The sequence below is a fragment of the Prunus dulcis genome, chromosome 5 (assembly GCF_902201215.1).
Source record: "Prunus dulcis chromosome 5, ALMONDv2, whole genome shotgun sequence".
Classification (NCBI taxonomy): Eukaryota; Viridiplantae; Streptophyta; class Magnoliopsida; order Rosales; family Rosaceae; genus Prunus; species Prunus dulcis.
The window spans coordinates 3,927,879-3,943,770 of record NC_047654.1 but is presented as its reverse complement, the minus strand read 5'-3'; the positions used below and the strand labels follow the sequence as shown (position 1 = coordinate 3,943,770).

Genomic DNA, 15,892 nt, shown 5'->3' with positions numbered 1-15,892 from the left:
TCATTAAAAGTCAAATTGAATAAGAGATTCCAGAATAACTTCTAGGTGTTGTAATTTTTTATCTGAACTTGAAAAAAAGACTTTCATGTAACGGGGATAACTTTTTCATGTGTCATTCAGGGGCGGCCCTGGCATGGTGCAAGTGGCGCCACAGCACAGGGCTCTCGATTTTTTTTTTTTTTATATTAATATTATAAAAATTGGATATATACTTTAGCTTGCAGTAAATTGACACAAAAGTGTGTTTGGTGAAGTTGGTTTATAGTGCATATCTCTTCGTACAAGGCCTAGATTTGAGTCAGTGATGTGATTGTATACATTTGTGATTGTCACAGAACCCTTAAAATCTCAAGACAGACCCTGATGTCATTGTGTTATTGACTAGTGTTATTCCAGTTACAAGTAAGTTTTTTTGTTGAACTAGACCTTCTGGCTAACTAAGCCAACTGAACCATCGTCTGATAGAAGTGCCGCCAGTTTGCAATCTAACTTAATTATAATAAAAATATACATTTTTTTAGAATTTTTTAAAAATGATAAATAAATAGTATATGAATGAAGATCAATTGATCTATAAATAGTATTTGCATTGGATGCAAGAAATTTGCCTATTAGCGTTACCAAAACAAATAATTCAGACAATGGTTTTGAGGTAAGAAGATTCCAGCATATAATAAGGGAAAAACGCACGAGTTCAAAAGGATAAAAATAAAAGGAATGGTGTTAAATTTCATTTTTATGTCAAAACACAAAATAAAATCCCTAAACCCTAAATAAACACACACTTAACCTCATTCCCTCCTGCAACTGTGCTACCACTCAACTAAGAATTTCACGTTAAATACAAAAAATATAATCTACAACTAAGATAATTCTCCTAAAGAAAATTACATCCTGCAATAAAGGTCAAAATTGTAACTATTGGATAATTACAGTCTCAGCATAACGAGGCTAAAATTACTGTGATTGAAGAGGACAACAATAGCCGTCTAGTCGAGTTAAAAATGCTATTCAACCGGACACACTTTTCTCTTGTCAGAGAACATCCTTTCAGACGGTCTATTAGCAATTTGGCCACTCTTGCTAGTGCCGTTCACAGCTTTCCTTTCGATGGACCTTGGCATGATCCTGATCGGTATTCCACCCAAATCAAAGTCTTCTTTCAAAGACCTTTTTAGGAACCTGATGTCTGTTTCTGAGAGCTCTTTCTTCCCACTCACAAAGGCAACAAAAGTGGGTGGTCGGGCCTTCACCTGTGTAAAATACTTAACCTTGGGTTGAGCAGCCTGATCTTTCCAAGAATGCCTGCTCATAACCTGATCAAACACAGGAAAAGACAGAGAAGGTTACTTCAAAATGACTTTTATGAGGTCGATGGTTGAAACACAAAAGGTATCATCAACTGACCTTACGCAACCAACGATTAAGACGAGCTGTTGACAATCTTGAACACCATTTTTCATATGTATCAATAACCTGGTGCATGACAGCTGCATGACCCCTTCCCTCCAAGGCTGATATGAATACAATTGGTATCCCAGTCACCTGTTTGCAACAACCATGCTAACAGTAAACTACCATTTTTACCATTGCTCAAAACACATTATTGCAGATAGAGCTTGGAGTTCCCCTTCCCCAACCTTCTGTCTTTTGCAGATACCCGCCCGAAATAAAAATGACCTCATCAACCAAGATACTTTGTGGCATCGAATAATTAACCCAAACTTTTGTGGCATCAAATAATTAACCCATACTTTGTGACCTCATAGTATCTTATATCATTATTTTTTTGGTCAGAACACAAACCCCATATGAACTTGGGTAGCCGAGGACAAGCATATGAAAAACGCTTCAGCCTTTTGTACTTTTTATGAAAAGTATGTTAAATATGCGTGAGTAGTGAAGATAATAACAAGCAAGCAGGAGCATTCTTTACATTTATTTTAAGAAAATAGTACACAGGCATACCTGAGGCATAATGGTCTGAATTTCTTGGGGCACAGCTTTCATAACCTTGTCATATAATTGCTTCCCTCTTAATAGATCCATCTTGTTCACAACTACAACCAAGCCACGGCCTTCTTCAACTGCCTGTCTTGCTATAACTACTTCATCATGCTTCAAACTTCTTCTAGAATTTGCAATCTGGTCATTACATAAAATGTTGCAATAAAGGAATCCATTAAATATGGAGAAGAAAACAAAAACACTGTTGCAGGTTATAAAATTTCTAGTGCATATATCACTATTATAATATGGTCAAGAAGTTTTTTTTATATTCATTAAGGATTCACTATTATAATAGGGTTAAAATGCTCTTGAGTCAATTTAACAGTATTTGCACCCTAGATTGCAAATAATATTAATGGGGCATATATGCTGCGATCCACCAATGCACTAATCATTTTCATCACACTGAGCAAGACAATAACATTAAACCTAATAAAACTTCACTGCAATATTACCTAAGAGGCACATCAGTTCGTGAAATGGGAAAAGAAGTAGATGACGCACACTAAAATTGTTTTACAAATATAGATTTGGATCAATACCTTTGTGGCCCAAAGTAAGTTAGTTCATAGTACAAAAGTAACATTTGCATCAAGCAACAAATGACAATAAAATTCTTTTAGTAGAACAAGTTCTTTTTTCTAATAGCAAATCTCACACGGAATTTAGTCATTCAAGCATCATAATATAAGAAAGGAATTATCGATGGGTTGACCTGTGCACATAAGGTGTCATGTTTCGTCTTTTTATTTTTATTTTTATAAGAAACCATAATTTTTTATAAAAAAACCAAGAAAGTACACTAAACCTTAAACAAGAAAGTACATGTTGGTGAACAAGAGATCCACCAAATATACAACAATCAGAATCTTGCAACTAAGACACCTCCCTATCACATTTCACTTGAAAAACTATCTCTAATATACTACTGCTTTCCAATCCAAATATATTAAATAAAAGGTATAATCCCTAAACTTTGAAGACATTGATGCCCATAAGGATCCCATAACTGACCTATCTCATCACCCTTAACATTATTATAAAAAAAAAAAAAAAAAAAACTCACATATTCCTTTCCATCCACACTACCCAAAAAACTGCCAACATAGCACATCTTCCCAGAACTTCTCTGCTTTTCTTTCCTCCGAATAAATTAAACCTCTCTCCAAACAATGCACTGCATGAAGCATCAAACAGAGACAGACTCCCTTTGCTGGGTCCCAACCATTCTCAAGCAGCCATATTTACTCCGGATTACAGCATATCATAGGGAGTCTGTCTCTTTTTGAAACCTCTACAACCACTTACCAGCAAAGCCTCATATTTCATCATTAACACTACTGTACACACTTGAGACCTTTTTCTTTCCATCTTAGATAATTTTGCCATTTTCACAGTAGACATCTAAATATATCACACACTATCAAATTTTCGTCAAAGAAAACATATTGTATGACACACCTCTTCTGCATCAAGGACCAGAGCGATTACATGAGCTCTCATTAGACTCTTTCTTGTCTGCACAATGCTCAAGGATGCTGGTCCTTTCTCCATTTTTGTTCTCTGCAACCAACCTGCAGTGTCGACCTGAATTTAGCCACAATAAAATCAAATAAATCAAGCAATATACATGAAACTTGAGAAGATGAAAAAAAAAAAAAAAAAAAACATAATACAAAAGATATAATTAAATTTAGAAAGTGCAACTGGCAAACTTTATCAAGATGTGTCACGTTTGGTAATGAATATACATTAAATATGCCAAGAAGGATACAAATCTTGTACTCAAGATAGAGATCAAAAGTGAGGGGTAGTGGTTGTTACAACCAACAGTACTCTAATCCGGCTCTGCACATATTTCTTGCATGTGTTATGCCCATGCCCCTTCCCATGCAAAATATTTCTTCTAATCCATAAAAAGCTACATTATTCATTTTTGAAACCAGGAAATGCTTGAAAGAAATATCTTTGAAATTTTCACATTCCTAAAGCACCTATTGATTTCTCTAGCCAAGAATTAGAAATTTATAAAATTAATAATCTCACTCAGGCCCTGCACTAACAAAGAAGCGCTCCTACGAATCTTGTTCAAGGACGCTATAACAAAATGGAATCAACTATATTTGTGAAGAAATCTAATAGAATACGATTTTGATATATATGATAAAGTTGAAGCTCAGATGGAATACAATCTCTGACATATATAAGACAAGGTTATAAAGAGCATGACATGAGAATAACGAAAACTACAGATGTACAATTAGAATATAAACAAAGGCAATAAATTAACAGTTAACCTGAGTGTGAGAGTTTAGACTTCAATAAGCATAATACTTCTCTAGATAATTGGAAAGGTGGAAGAGGGATGGTGCAATCAAATAATCTTGTATGACTGTAAAAAACGGGGGGAAAAAACAACACGAAACAAATAATATAACATGTACCAGGTATATCGTTCTCCCTTGAAATTCAAACTGAGCTCTAATTGAATCTCTTGTCAAACCGGCTTCTGGACCCACCAGCACCCGTTCTTCTTGTAGCAATGTATTCAGCAAGGTTGACTTCCCAACATTGGGTCTTCCTACAATTGCTAACTGTAATTGCAACTTACTCTCCTCAAGCTCACAGGAGCTGCCGTCCTCACTGAAATTAGTCTCTTCAGTGCCTTCTTCATCTAGGATCAGGAAAGAAGGGAAAAAAAAGGGCTATCAACTAGGTTAGCATAAAAATTGACCAAGTCATCAAGAAAGCAATAAAAGAATATGATGATGCCATTAAAGAGCAGCTTGTTTGCAGTTTAAAACTATACATAAAATATTTACAAGGGTATAAACTTACAGTATCCAAAATATGAGATGGTAGTTTATTGATATTGGACTAAGTAGTCATCATTACAGTACTATTCCATCAAACATATTTAAAGACAAATAAAACATCAGCCAAAGGTTCAGGTCCAACAAACTAAATAGAGTAAGATTGTTGGATTGTTGGGTATCAATGTGAAAGCATTTTTAAGGATATTCTTTTCACTGTAATTATGCTAGATATGGGGAGGGGGAGGGATTAGTTTTGAGATAAAGGAAGGTATTCTTCTTGTGTATGATATTTTCGTAGATTTGTTTTTATGAACATCATTCCTATCCTCTTTGCCCTTGCACTTTTTAATGAAAGTTGTTTCTCACTAAAAAAGAAAATCATAAAGTAAGCAGTGTTGCTATACATAGAGCAATAATTTGACAGCTTAGATATGTGAACACTACCATTGCAATCCCAATCCAAGTTTTAAAGAGGCATGATAATCTTCATTAATTTTCTCTAAAGAGTAAATATGGTTGCACAGTGCAAGCTTGCTAAGAGCGACGATAGAGATTAGAAGACTATATAATGTTTCAAAAAGTTCATCTACATCATGGACTGCATGGAATAAATACTTTATTGGCCAAAAAAAAAAACATTAAAAAAGCATAAAATTTTCCTTACTGTTTAATACTTGGAGCATACAGTCCTCAAGCTTAGGCTTTAGACTCTCATAGAGATCTTGCATACCTAGTCCAGTCTCAGCTGATATGGCAATAGGGTCACCAAATCCTAACCTATAAGTTTCAGCAGCAGCTACCATAAGAGAGCCACTACCATCAAGAAGTGATTCGGATTTATTCATGGCAACTACAAGATTGATTCCAGGTGCATGTTTGCGCAACCACCTTCCAACCTCCAGATCAAGGGGGTGCAGTCCAGCTCTACTCACAAGATAATACCAAAAGACTAAATAAACGTTTCTTTCAAAAGGAAAAGATAAACTGGAGGGATGGGGTGTTGTGGTGGGTGGTAGCACTCAAGTAATTCTTTCAAATTACAGCAGTGAACTACAAAATTTCAATAGAAAGGCTATAAAATATAACCCCCTGGTCAACCAAATGTGACTTATCTATTAGATAACATAATATAAGGCTTCTTATTCACAGCCAATAATCCCATATAGAAAAGCTTTGTTTGGTCAACTTAAAAACTTGCACGGTGTCGCTAGAAAAACTCTTTTAATTTTTACATAATTCAAGACATGCTAGCTCCATGTAATGATAATAACTAACCTCACATCTATTAGGAAAACAGCAAACTGACATCTTGCAAGAACACTTGCAGTCATTCCTGATGTTCTGTCAAGAATAGACCCTGAAGATGCTGCTGTTTCTAAGCCAGCCGAGTCCAATACTTTAAATCGTAGATCACCCAATTTTGCAATGCCTTCTCTTATGTCACGAGTAACATGATCATTTGGTGTATTGTAGACAAGGGCCTCCCGCCTCCGGATTAAACTACAATAAAATTTTAAAAAATTAGAAAACAAGGCTGAGAATATTACAAGTTACAACCTCTACGCCAATATAAGCAAAACCAAATTTTGGAAAATACACATAGAATACTAATTTCAAAAAATAGCATAATGAGAAAAGAAAAGGAAAAAAAAAAAAAAAAAACTGACATCTAGAGGAAAAACTGACCGATTAAACAAAGCTGACTTGCCCACATTTGGACGCCCAATAAGAACTACAGTTGGAAGCAGATTCTTGTTCACTTTGGTGAAATCCACTGGTGTTTGGTAGACCCTCCTAATTGTCTTGGTAGTAACATCCCCATCAGAATCAACATGGGATTCCTCCAAATGACCAATTGCATCATTGGAAGAATCAGAATCAGACAGTTCATTAGTGGGTAGCGTGCAAAGTTTCCCTGTAGCCTGAAGGATACAAGGATGCAAGATTGAGATTGACCTCCACTGAACCCAACCCAAGGATGGTATGCGAATCCGATTTAAAAAGGCAGTGGTAAACGATCCTGAAAGAAAACAATCATCAAGCACATATATTTGCATCTACTCTTGGAAATTAAACAGAGACGACATACAGAGTTGATAGCATGAAATAAAAAATAAAAAATCTTACCAAATTTAATTGGGTGTCTGTGTCTCTCTGTGTACAAGTTGGGGACCAAGTTAGTGTTACTCTTAAGTGGATTATGGGGGAGGCCTAAACCAAACTTCTTCTTCCGAGCTGGAAGTGAACGAATGCATGAATGAGACATACCCACCAAGCATTGGGTGCCCTATGACCTAACCTGGAATGTTGAAGGCAATTGATGCACATTCAAACCAAAATATTAATTTTTTTGTTAAAATATGCAATTAAGTTAAATTAAGAGGAAGTTAAACCTTAATTGGAACACACATCCACTAACCCAGCCACTAAATCAATACCCAAAACCCATATAATATGAAAAAACATCTTACTTATTTTATATATATATAAGCTTTAAGAAGGCTGGCCACTAATAGCCCTAGCCACAGACTATTATGCAATTAAATATATTCTATATGCAAGTGTGCCGTCGCACACCACATACAGGCACCTATTATTATGCAATTACAAAATTTGCAGTTAATCATGTCCAATTAATATAAGCGGCAGCTTGGAAGGATATCAAAATGCAGGTTTCAAGAGGCCAAATCAATGCATGTCTTCATTTTCTAAGAAGAAAAACCGTAGTTGCCTAATTCGCTCATCCCCAACGAATTTCGATCTGGATCGAGCGTACCCAATCGCGGTACGGTATCGATCTGGAACGAAAAGATTTAACGACTCAGTTCCAGAGGAGAGAACAGTACCTGATAGAAGACGTCGCTGCTACAAAACAGTACCTGACCGCCGACGGCAGACGAGCAATCAAGGGCACATGAGGGAGAGTGCTACAGCGATGAGCCCACGTTTGATTCTTGGACCCTTGGAAGATAATGGGTTCTGAGAGGATTTTTTTGGACGAATAGACTCCAAGAGGTGGGATGTATGATAAATGGATAGAGGTAAGAGCAGTTTAGCGGACAGCCCAGCCCCACGCAAAAGGCCCTGGTCTCCAAAAATCAGCTCCAGAGGTGACATCCAGCCCGGGAAGGCCCAAGGCAAAAGATGGGAATAACTGCCCTTACTTGCCTTTGCTTTTTGTCATGTCAAATGGGTGGAAATGCTCTAAGAGAAACGTACTAGAGATTGGGTGAATGGGTGTGTCAATATAATAAAAGTACGCATTCTGATTTCAAAAATTCAATCATGTTCTCTTGGACACTATAGTCCAAGGAAAATTGGTTGGGTGGGTGTGTCAATATATTAAAACTAATAAATTTTTTTTTTTTAAAGTTCAATATTGGAGATGAAAAACATGAACAAAAAACTCGTCTGCATCTAAGACCATCGTCTTCGACGCCAGTCATCTTTCTACTTCAAGCCTAGTGAATAAGAAAACATAAACCTTTCATGAAAATACAACATATTTGCAGAAACCCAAGTATGGGTTCATGAACTGAAGACAAAAAAAACACCAAAATTTGTTGGTTAAAAATTGAAGTTTTCCCAAACTGGGTTCATGAATCATTCAAATCTAACATTTATAAACAGAAAATTGATCACAAAGGCAGAAAACAATAGGAAAGTGACTTGGTTGTGGGCCATTGAAATTCAATCGCATTAAAGTGTGAAGGGATAGCTTGATGGCTCCGAATTTAGATCAATAAATTTTCTTTTATTTTTGAAAAAATTGAATATTTGAAACTAAATCAAGAGATGAAATAGATAACCAATAAGAATTAGAGTGAATCTTAAACGACACATATTCTTGATTTTTGTCTGCAATGCTGAAGTTGAAGGTAGCTATGAACGACAATGGAGGAAGAACATGTTCTTGGTTTTCTAAGAGAGAGTGTGTTTTGGTTGGAGTGATTTTTAATTTTTTTAAGTTTTTGTTTTTTTTAAGTTAAATTAATATTTTGTACACTAAAAGTAATAAAATATAAACATATTGATATTTAAATATGTTTTTTCTCAACCTTTAGATTAGATCCAAGAGTGAGTGACCAAACTTTCCTTGGACCTTAGGGTCCAAGAGAAAGGGACTATTCGAGAATTGCTAAGGAAGAGTGAAAGTCATGGTTCTTTCAATATATTGAACAAATAAAATACATAACTTATTGAATAAATAAAAAACCACTTTTTCATAAAAGAAATAAGTTCATAATTAAAATTTGTATGCATAAACATAAATTAAAGTTTGTTGTTGAAACTTCAAACCAAACAAAACAGAAATTGAAAATACTGAAAATTAAAAATAGCCAACTTTAGCCAACTTAAAATTTCGAGTACAATGAACACTTGAAATAAATGTTAAACTTAATTAGATGGATTTGTTATTCGTTTTTTTTTAGCAAATTGGTTGAAGCGTTTTGGAAGGGATGTGGGAGCAAATTTCTCCACGATAATATTCGATTGGAAAGATCCCTTTTTTTCTTCGCCGCCTCTTTCTCCCTGCAAAATAGAACAAATAAGAGGACCACATCCGGGGGGGTATTAGCCAAAGGCACTCCGATGCCTAAATTAGTTCAATTGAATCGTATAGAAAATAATAGCTAATAGGGAACGGAGATATGTTTATAATATAAATCGGGCAGCCGGAGCCTTATGTAAAAAAGAGAGAGAGAGAGAGAGAGAGAGAGAGGATGTAGCTAGGGTTTGTGAGGGAAGATCTCTATAGAGGTTTTAATAGTAGTTCTGACGTACCTCATCCTTGTGTATAGCCAAGTATTTATAGTGGCCTTGGAGAGGTTGGTGAGGTTGGTGTAGTTGGTGAGGTTGGTGTGGTTGGTGTGGTTGGTGTAGTTAGTGAAGTTGGTGTATTTATGAATTATGGATTTAACCGAATCCCTAATTAAGGCGATGATCAAATACATCCAACTTGAATTAAGTAATTTCCCAATTAATTCAAGTAACCCCCAATTTGATTAGGTAATTCCCAATTAGGTTAGGTAACTCCCAATTAGGTCAAATAATTCCCAAATTGATTGGCCTAATTATTTGACCTAGGGTTCAGATTTAATTTGGTTCCCACAAATGCCCCACAGCTTCTGCATGGCGCGTGGTGGCATGTAGGAGATGTAAATTATATGTTGGGTTGTCTAGCTGTAACTGAGCTCCCTTCAGTGAGTTGGACTCCATTTGCAAATTGGGTTCCTAATTGGAGTGAGCTTTTGACTGTTCTTGGAGTTGGGTTCTCAGTAGGAATGGGCTTACGATTCCTTCTTGACCTAGGATGCCTAACCTGTGTAAATGCAAGGCTTATCTTCACTCTTCTTCACATTGCAAACTTAACTTCTCTACTTTCTAGCTTGAGAGAGATCTTAGAGAATTCGCACTGCTTGTCAAAGAGATGAGTCGCCTTGCATCCCAAGGTAAGTCGAGCAATTATGTTTCTTTTTCTTGGTCTTTTCTTCTTCTTTTTTTTTGCCGCAAAGGCCAGTTGGGGGAAGCCTGGCTGGTTGTCGTCATGGCAATGGCTGGCAGTGAGCGGCAGCTGTGGTGGAGCAGGTGCGCGTAGGTGGACCAGCTACTCCCTATCGTCGCAGGTCTAGGCTGGAGCGTGCTTGGCCTCATGCGTTGCCAGCCACATAAGTTGAGCGGGTATCAGGAGGAAGTCGGTGGTCTGCCCCCTGCCCAGGAGGTTGAGAGATGGAAGCAGAATAGTCTAGACTCTGATGATCTGTCGACTGGGCAGGGGGAGTGTTCTGTCGAAACCCCCCCTAAAAAAAAAGGTTGTTGCCAAGTCTTCAAGAGATGAAGCTACTTCTTCGTAGGCGAAGAATGTGTATCCATTGAGGAAGAATCCAAAGCTCCATTATGCTGAGAAGACTCAAGTGGGGTATGTTCCATTGTCATCTGCTAAGGTCAAACATCTTGTTTCTGTTGATAACAGGAACGTTGGTGGTACGTGCAGTGCTTGAGATGTTCTACTCAAGCCTCCTGCTGACAAGTTTGAAAACCATAATCTACTATGTAGAATAGCCCGTGCTCGATCTAGCTCACATACTGAGAGGCAAATAGATGCAGGCATTCTTCTTCGAAGTTCGGGTCGTCTGCCTTAGTCAAAGGATGGAGACTGAACTGGAAGGTCTGCTCATGATCCAGCTGTTGAGTCACGGGCAATCAAGTGTGGAGTTGACTTCATTGGAGGTGAGGATGACGGTAGCTAAGGAGATGAGAGAGTCATCTCCCCGGGCAAAAGGCTCTTCTGCAATGTCAGCGGCTGATCCCAAGGTGGACAAGTCCAGCCCTGTAGAGGATGCAATTGTGTCTGATCTGCTCAAGACGAACTTTCTGCCAAGTCCGTTTACTTTCTTCAAGCTGGTTGATCATATCCATCAGGTTGGTGATCTTAAGATAGTCTCAAGTCTTCCCTTGTAAAAATGAAGGGAAGCAACATTTCATTTGCTTCAAAATGGAGTAGTTCTTGCTGTTGAAACTATCTGAAGCTCGTCTGCTGTTGCCCCTTCTTCTGTTGCTGACTTGGTTCGAAGAGATGCCTACTTCTGTCTTGAGCGCAAGAATGCATGAATGCGTACAAGCTGGGCTACTTGGACTGCTCAAATGGAAATGATGCCTTCTATGCCATTGAAGATGGAGACATCGGGATGCTCTGTTTTGACTTGCTTTCTATGCAGAGTGAGCATGTTAATGTTGTGAACAATGAAGGAGCTGAAGAGCAAACGGTCGAAGATGCGGTAGCTAAAGAAGATGAAGCAGGGGAGGATGCAGCAGATGAGGTAGTGACAGACATCGCGAATCAGGCAGGTGCAACTACTGAGAAAGTGTTTGATCAGGCGAACGCCGAAGAGGCAGTAGATCAGGGATCTCCTACTGGCGTCTTGGAGTAAATGAAAACTTCTTTATTTCTTTTCAGCTTTTGTAGTCTGCTTTCTCGTTTAGGATAATTGGTCTTGTTTGACCATCTTCTTTTCGTTGAACTTGGCCCGTTGGTCAGCTTGCTTAGGGAAATTTCAGTTATTTTTTCAACTTCAATTTGCCTATTCTCTTGTGAATTGCTTGAGTAACCAGCCGGTATCTTAACGGTGTGTCTCTCTTAGGAAATTTATAAATGCCAGGATTCCCCTTGAGAGACTCCGGACGTGCTCTGTATATCCCGTAGGATGGTTCCCTTTAGGAAGTTGGCGAGTGCTAGAGTCTCAATTGAGGAACTCCGAGCGTGTTCTACACGTCCCGTAGGATGCCTTGGTCGTCGCCCTGCGTCTCCCTTAGGACGCTCCTTACAGGCAACGGTGTGACTATCCTGCCTCTCTTAGGAAACGGATAGGAACCTGAATACCTCCCTTAGAAAGCATGGAGACCTTCTTTCGGGAAATTCATGGCACACCATGCGTCTCCCTTAGGACGCTTTTTAGCGGGCTGCGTCTCCAAATGAACGCTTCTAGTCGTCGCCCTGCATCTCCCTTAGGACGCTCCTTATGGGCAACTGTATGACTATCCTGCTCCCCTTAGAGAACGGATAGGAACCTGGATACCTCACTTAGGAAATTTCTGGCGCACCCTGTGTCTCCCTTAGGACGCTTCTTAGTGGGCTGCGTCTCCCGAAGGATGCTTCTGGTCGTCGCCCTGAGTCTCTCTTAGGACGCTCCTTATGGGCGACTGTTTTGCGGCGATCTACTTGCCAATAAACTGTGAGCCATTGTCGGGAACCAGCGACTGTGACCTACCATGAATGGCCATGGACTATTTTGCAGATGGTAAACTTCGGCAGGCGAGTTAGGGATCGGCTTGTATCGATGGTAACGATCACACTTCTTGACACATTCAGCAAAGTCGTGACACATGGTAGGCCAGAAGTAGTCTATGTTTAGAGCCTTATGGGCGAGCGATCTGCCCCCATAGTGGTTGCCACACTCACCGTCATGAATTTTGCAGAGGACATCAAATGTTTGAGAGTACTTTATACAAGTGAGATGAGGGTCGAAGTATGATCCGCGGATGAACTTGTTGCGGTGCAGGTAGTATCTCGCAGCCTTCTGCTGGCTTCGGACTTGTCCGTCGGCAGGTTTCCTTTCATTAAGTAGTCGATGATGGGGTCTTGCCAGCTAAAGTCCTCGTCAATCTGCATTGTGTCGATCGGCTCTATTTCTTCAATGCTTGGTCAGTCAAAGTGTTCGACCGGGATGGAGCGTCTGAATTTGGTATCCAGCGCTGACCCTAGGTTGGCCAGTGCATCTGCATGCGCGTTCTCTGCCCAGGGTTAGATTGAAGTGTTATCTTTGAGACTTGCGAGGAATGCAGCTCAGTTAACTTTATGGTTCCGAGACCTACGAGGATGGAATTGATGAACTAACATTGGAATTGACGGATATATGAAATTGATGGCATATATGGAATTGACGGTATTAAAGGAATTGACGGATCAGAAATAAGGGTACGCCTAGGTGGAGAGAATTTAAATCTTGAAATGCTTTTAAATTAAATTGAGGATTTTATACGGCTACCATTATTTTCTTAAGCGTCACATTTGTTTTACAAGTGTTAGATGGAAATATACATATAGATTCTAATTAAGTTGTTGATATGTATATATATAAAGATATATATATTTATTTATTTATGAACCTTACAGGAGTTTCAATACAAGGATACAAGGGTCTTCAAAGCTTATAAATCTTTAACTTATTTTATTTCATTTTATTTTATTTTAGTATGTTTATTTATCTTTATCTTTTATTATTTTATATAGTATTAAATATCTTAAGTTTTTCTAGCATATTTAGCCCCACGAGTATAAGAGTTATCCGGACCGTGGGAGCGAGGATTGCGAACTAGGTTGACCAGATGTCTTCTGAGTCCAGCGAGGATTACAGGTCAGGACGTGTCAACATTGGTGTCACGAGGAATTGATGGTTATGGCTTTCCTAGCATGCTTACTTGATATAAATATTTTTATTTCTTTGTTTGATTATATATTGCCATGTGAGAAATGCCAAGAAGCTTGAAACAAAAAGCTGAGATGAAATTTGAGAACTAAAGTGGTTTTGCAATTACGATGCTTAATTTGTTTAGATATAATTGAATGCGTGCTGAATGATTGAGTTATATAAATGTTTGATGACAGGTGAAAATTTTAGGGAATGAGTAAATTACAGGGGAAACTCTGTCGAATTTTTCGGCAGAAGATAATATTATTTTTAAAGTGGATTTTTAGTTAGAAGGGCAGTTTGGTCTTTGTGCCCGGCATTAGCCAGGTGTTAGATACTCACAGGATTCGGCTCGGCTTTCAAAGTAGAATTTGGGTTGGGTCCTGTCATAAGTCAGCGGTGGTAACGAGCCCACCTTAATGGGAGGTTCCACCATATTCGGCGGCGGTGGCCGATGTGGTGGTCTCAGCTGGAAGTCCGGTAGGTGGCACAGTGGTGAGAGGTGGTGGCGCCACCATGTCGATCACGGGATCATGGGTGGAATGGCTTTGGTTGATTGGAAAATAAGAGGAACGGATTCCTTGAGCATGCGTTGAGTATAACTGGTACTCTCAATGAAAGCACCTATTTGTAGGAGCAAATTTCTCCACGAGAATATTCGATTGGAAAGATCCACCTTTTTTCTTCGCCGCCTCTTTCTCCCTGCAAAAATAGAACAAATAAGAGGATCACACCCGGGGGGGGTGTTGGCCAAAGGCCTTCCGATGCCTAAATTAGTTCAATTGAATCGTATAGAAAACAATAGCTAATAGGGTACGGAGATATGTTTATAATATAAATCGGGCGGCCGGAGCCTTATGTAAAAGAAAGAGAGAGAGAGAGCGAGAGAGGATATAGCTAGGCTCTATGAGGGAAGATCTCTACAGAGGTTTTAGTAGTAGTTCTGACGTACCTCATCCTTGTGCGTAGCCAAGTATTTATAGTGGCCTTGGGGAGGTTGGTTGTAATGACCCGGTTCTAAACTAATAATTAAATACTAAATTATTAAAGAAAAAGACAATGTTACCCCGGAATATTTTAATAGTTTTACATGTTGACTTGTTAACCGGGGAGACTTTGGTGAAATTGTTACATCCCTGTCCGAAAAAGTGTTAAAATATTTAAAGTAAGAGAGAATAAATTTAAAAGAGGAAATAAATTGAAACAAACATTAAAATAAAATGATTTGAATTAATAAAGGTTTTTGAGAAATTAAAATATTATTTAATATCATAAGGGGCAAAAAGGTCGTTTTAAGTTTGGGAAGGAATTTGGAAATTCCGATTGTACCGTTGCATAGATCACGTCGAAACGAGTCCGTAGACACGTAGTGGGCCCAAATCCGAGTTGTATTGAGGGAGATATGATTAAATAACACTGAAGGGCAAAATGGTCATTTTGGGAAAACCAGATTTTTTAAAAACCCTCTCTCTCTCTCAGACCCCTTTGTGCTGTTACTATTCATCCGACCATTCTTTGGGTTGCAACCGCCGCTACCGACCACCGTTTTGGGTGGCACCGGTCCCAAAAGAACCGGGCCACCTCTCTCTTCCCATCCCAACCAACCTTAGCCGCTGGAACCACCGGTGCTGGCCGGAAAATACAAAAAATCCGAGCTGTTTTTGACAGATTTTCTCAAGCTTCGTTCGAACGATTTTGGGCACCAAATCTTGTGATCCAGGTATGCTTTTCCATCTATTCTTTGAGCTCTAGCTGATGATTTGGTAGGATTTGATTGATTTGTATCATAGATAACCCGAAATACGAATTGAAATTTGGCCAGTTTTCAAATTGAAATTTCGGCCACTTTCTGCCATTTTTCGGGGTAAGTCCAAGAACAAAAGTGGTTCCAAATAGGGTGTTACACCTAGGATGGGAGTTTGGGCTAGCGGTTTGGAGTATTTCCAGCTGTCGAAAATTGATCAAGCCACCCACGCACTGCCAGCGCGTGTGGCGGCGCGTGGGCTGCATAGTGAGGTCACTTCCAGTCCTATAATGATCCTCGTGTTGTCACGAGCGCGTAGGAATTCGCAGATCTCAATTCAGACAACGTTTGAG

At 38.8% G+C, this 15,892-nt stretch overlaps 1 protein-coding gene across 1 annotated transcript; it reads right to left on the bottom strand.

The window, feature by feature from the left end:
* Positions 1-705: 705 nt before the first annotated feature.
* Positions 706-7,922, bottom strand: LOC117627736 (GTPase Der). Its single transcript, XM_034359962.1, has 10 exons — positions 7,673-7,922; positions 6,954-7,125; positions 6,513-6,846; positions 6,102-6,326; positions 5,491-5,750; positions 4,455-4,684; positions 3,472-3,597; positions 1,969-2,145; positions 1,408-1,545; positions 706-1,316 (listed from the first exon to the last, which is right to left on the bottom strand). The coding sequence occupies exons 2-10, from the start codon at positions 7,090-7,092 to the stop codon at positions 1,008-1,010; spliced, it is 1,938 nt and encodes a 645-aa protein (XP_034215853.1). The 5' UTR covers positions 7,093-7,125; positions 7,673-7,922; the 3' UTR covers positions 706-1,007.
* Between the last annotated feature and the right edge of the window lie 7,970 nt (positions 7,923-15,892).

Coding starts and splice junctions, on each gene's coding strand:
- LOC117627736 (XM_034359962.1), bottom strand. CDS start 7,092: ATGTCTCATTCATGCATTCGTTCACTTCCAGCTCGGAAGAAGAAGTTT. Junction 2,146..3,471: donor TGGTCCTTGATGCAGAAGAG/GTGTGTCATACA, acceptor TGTAATGACCAG/ATTGCAAATTCTAGAAGAAG. Junction 1,546..1,968: donor TTCAGACCATTATGCCTCAG/GTATGCCTGTGT, acceptor TGTTGCAAACAG/GTGACTGGGATACCAATTGT.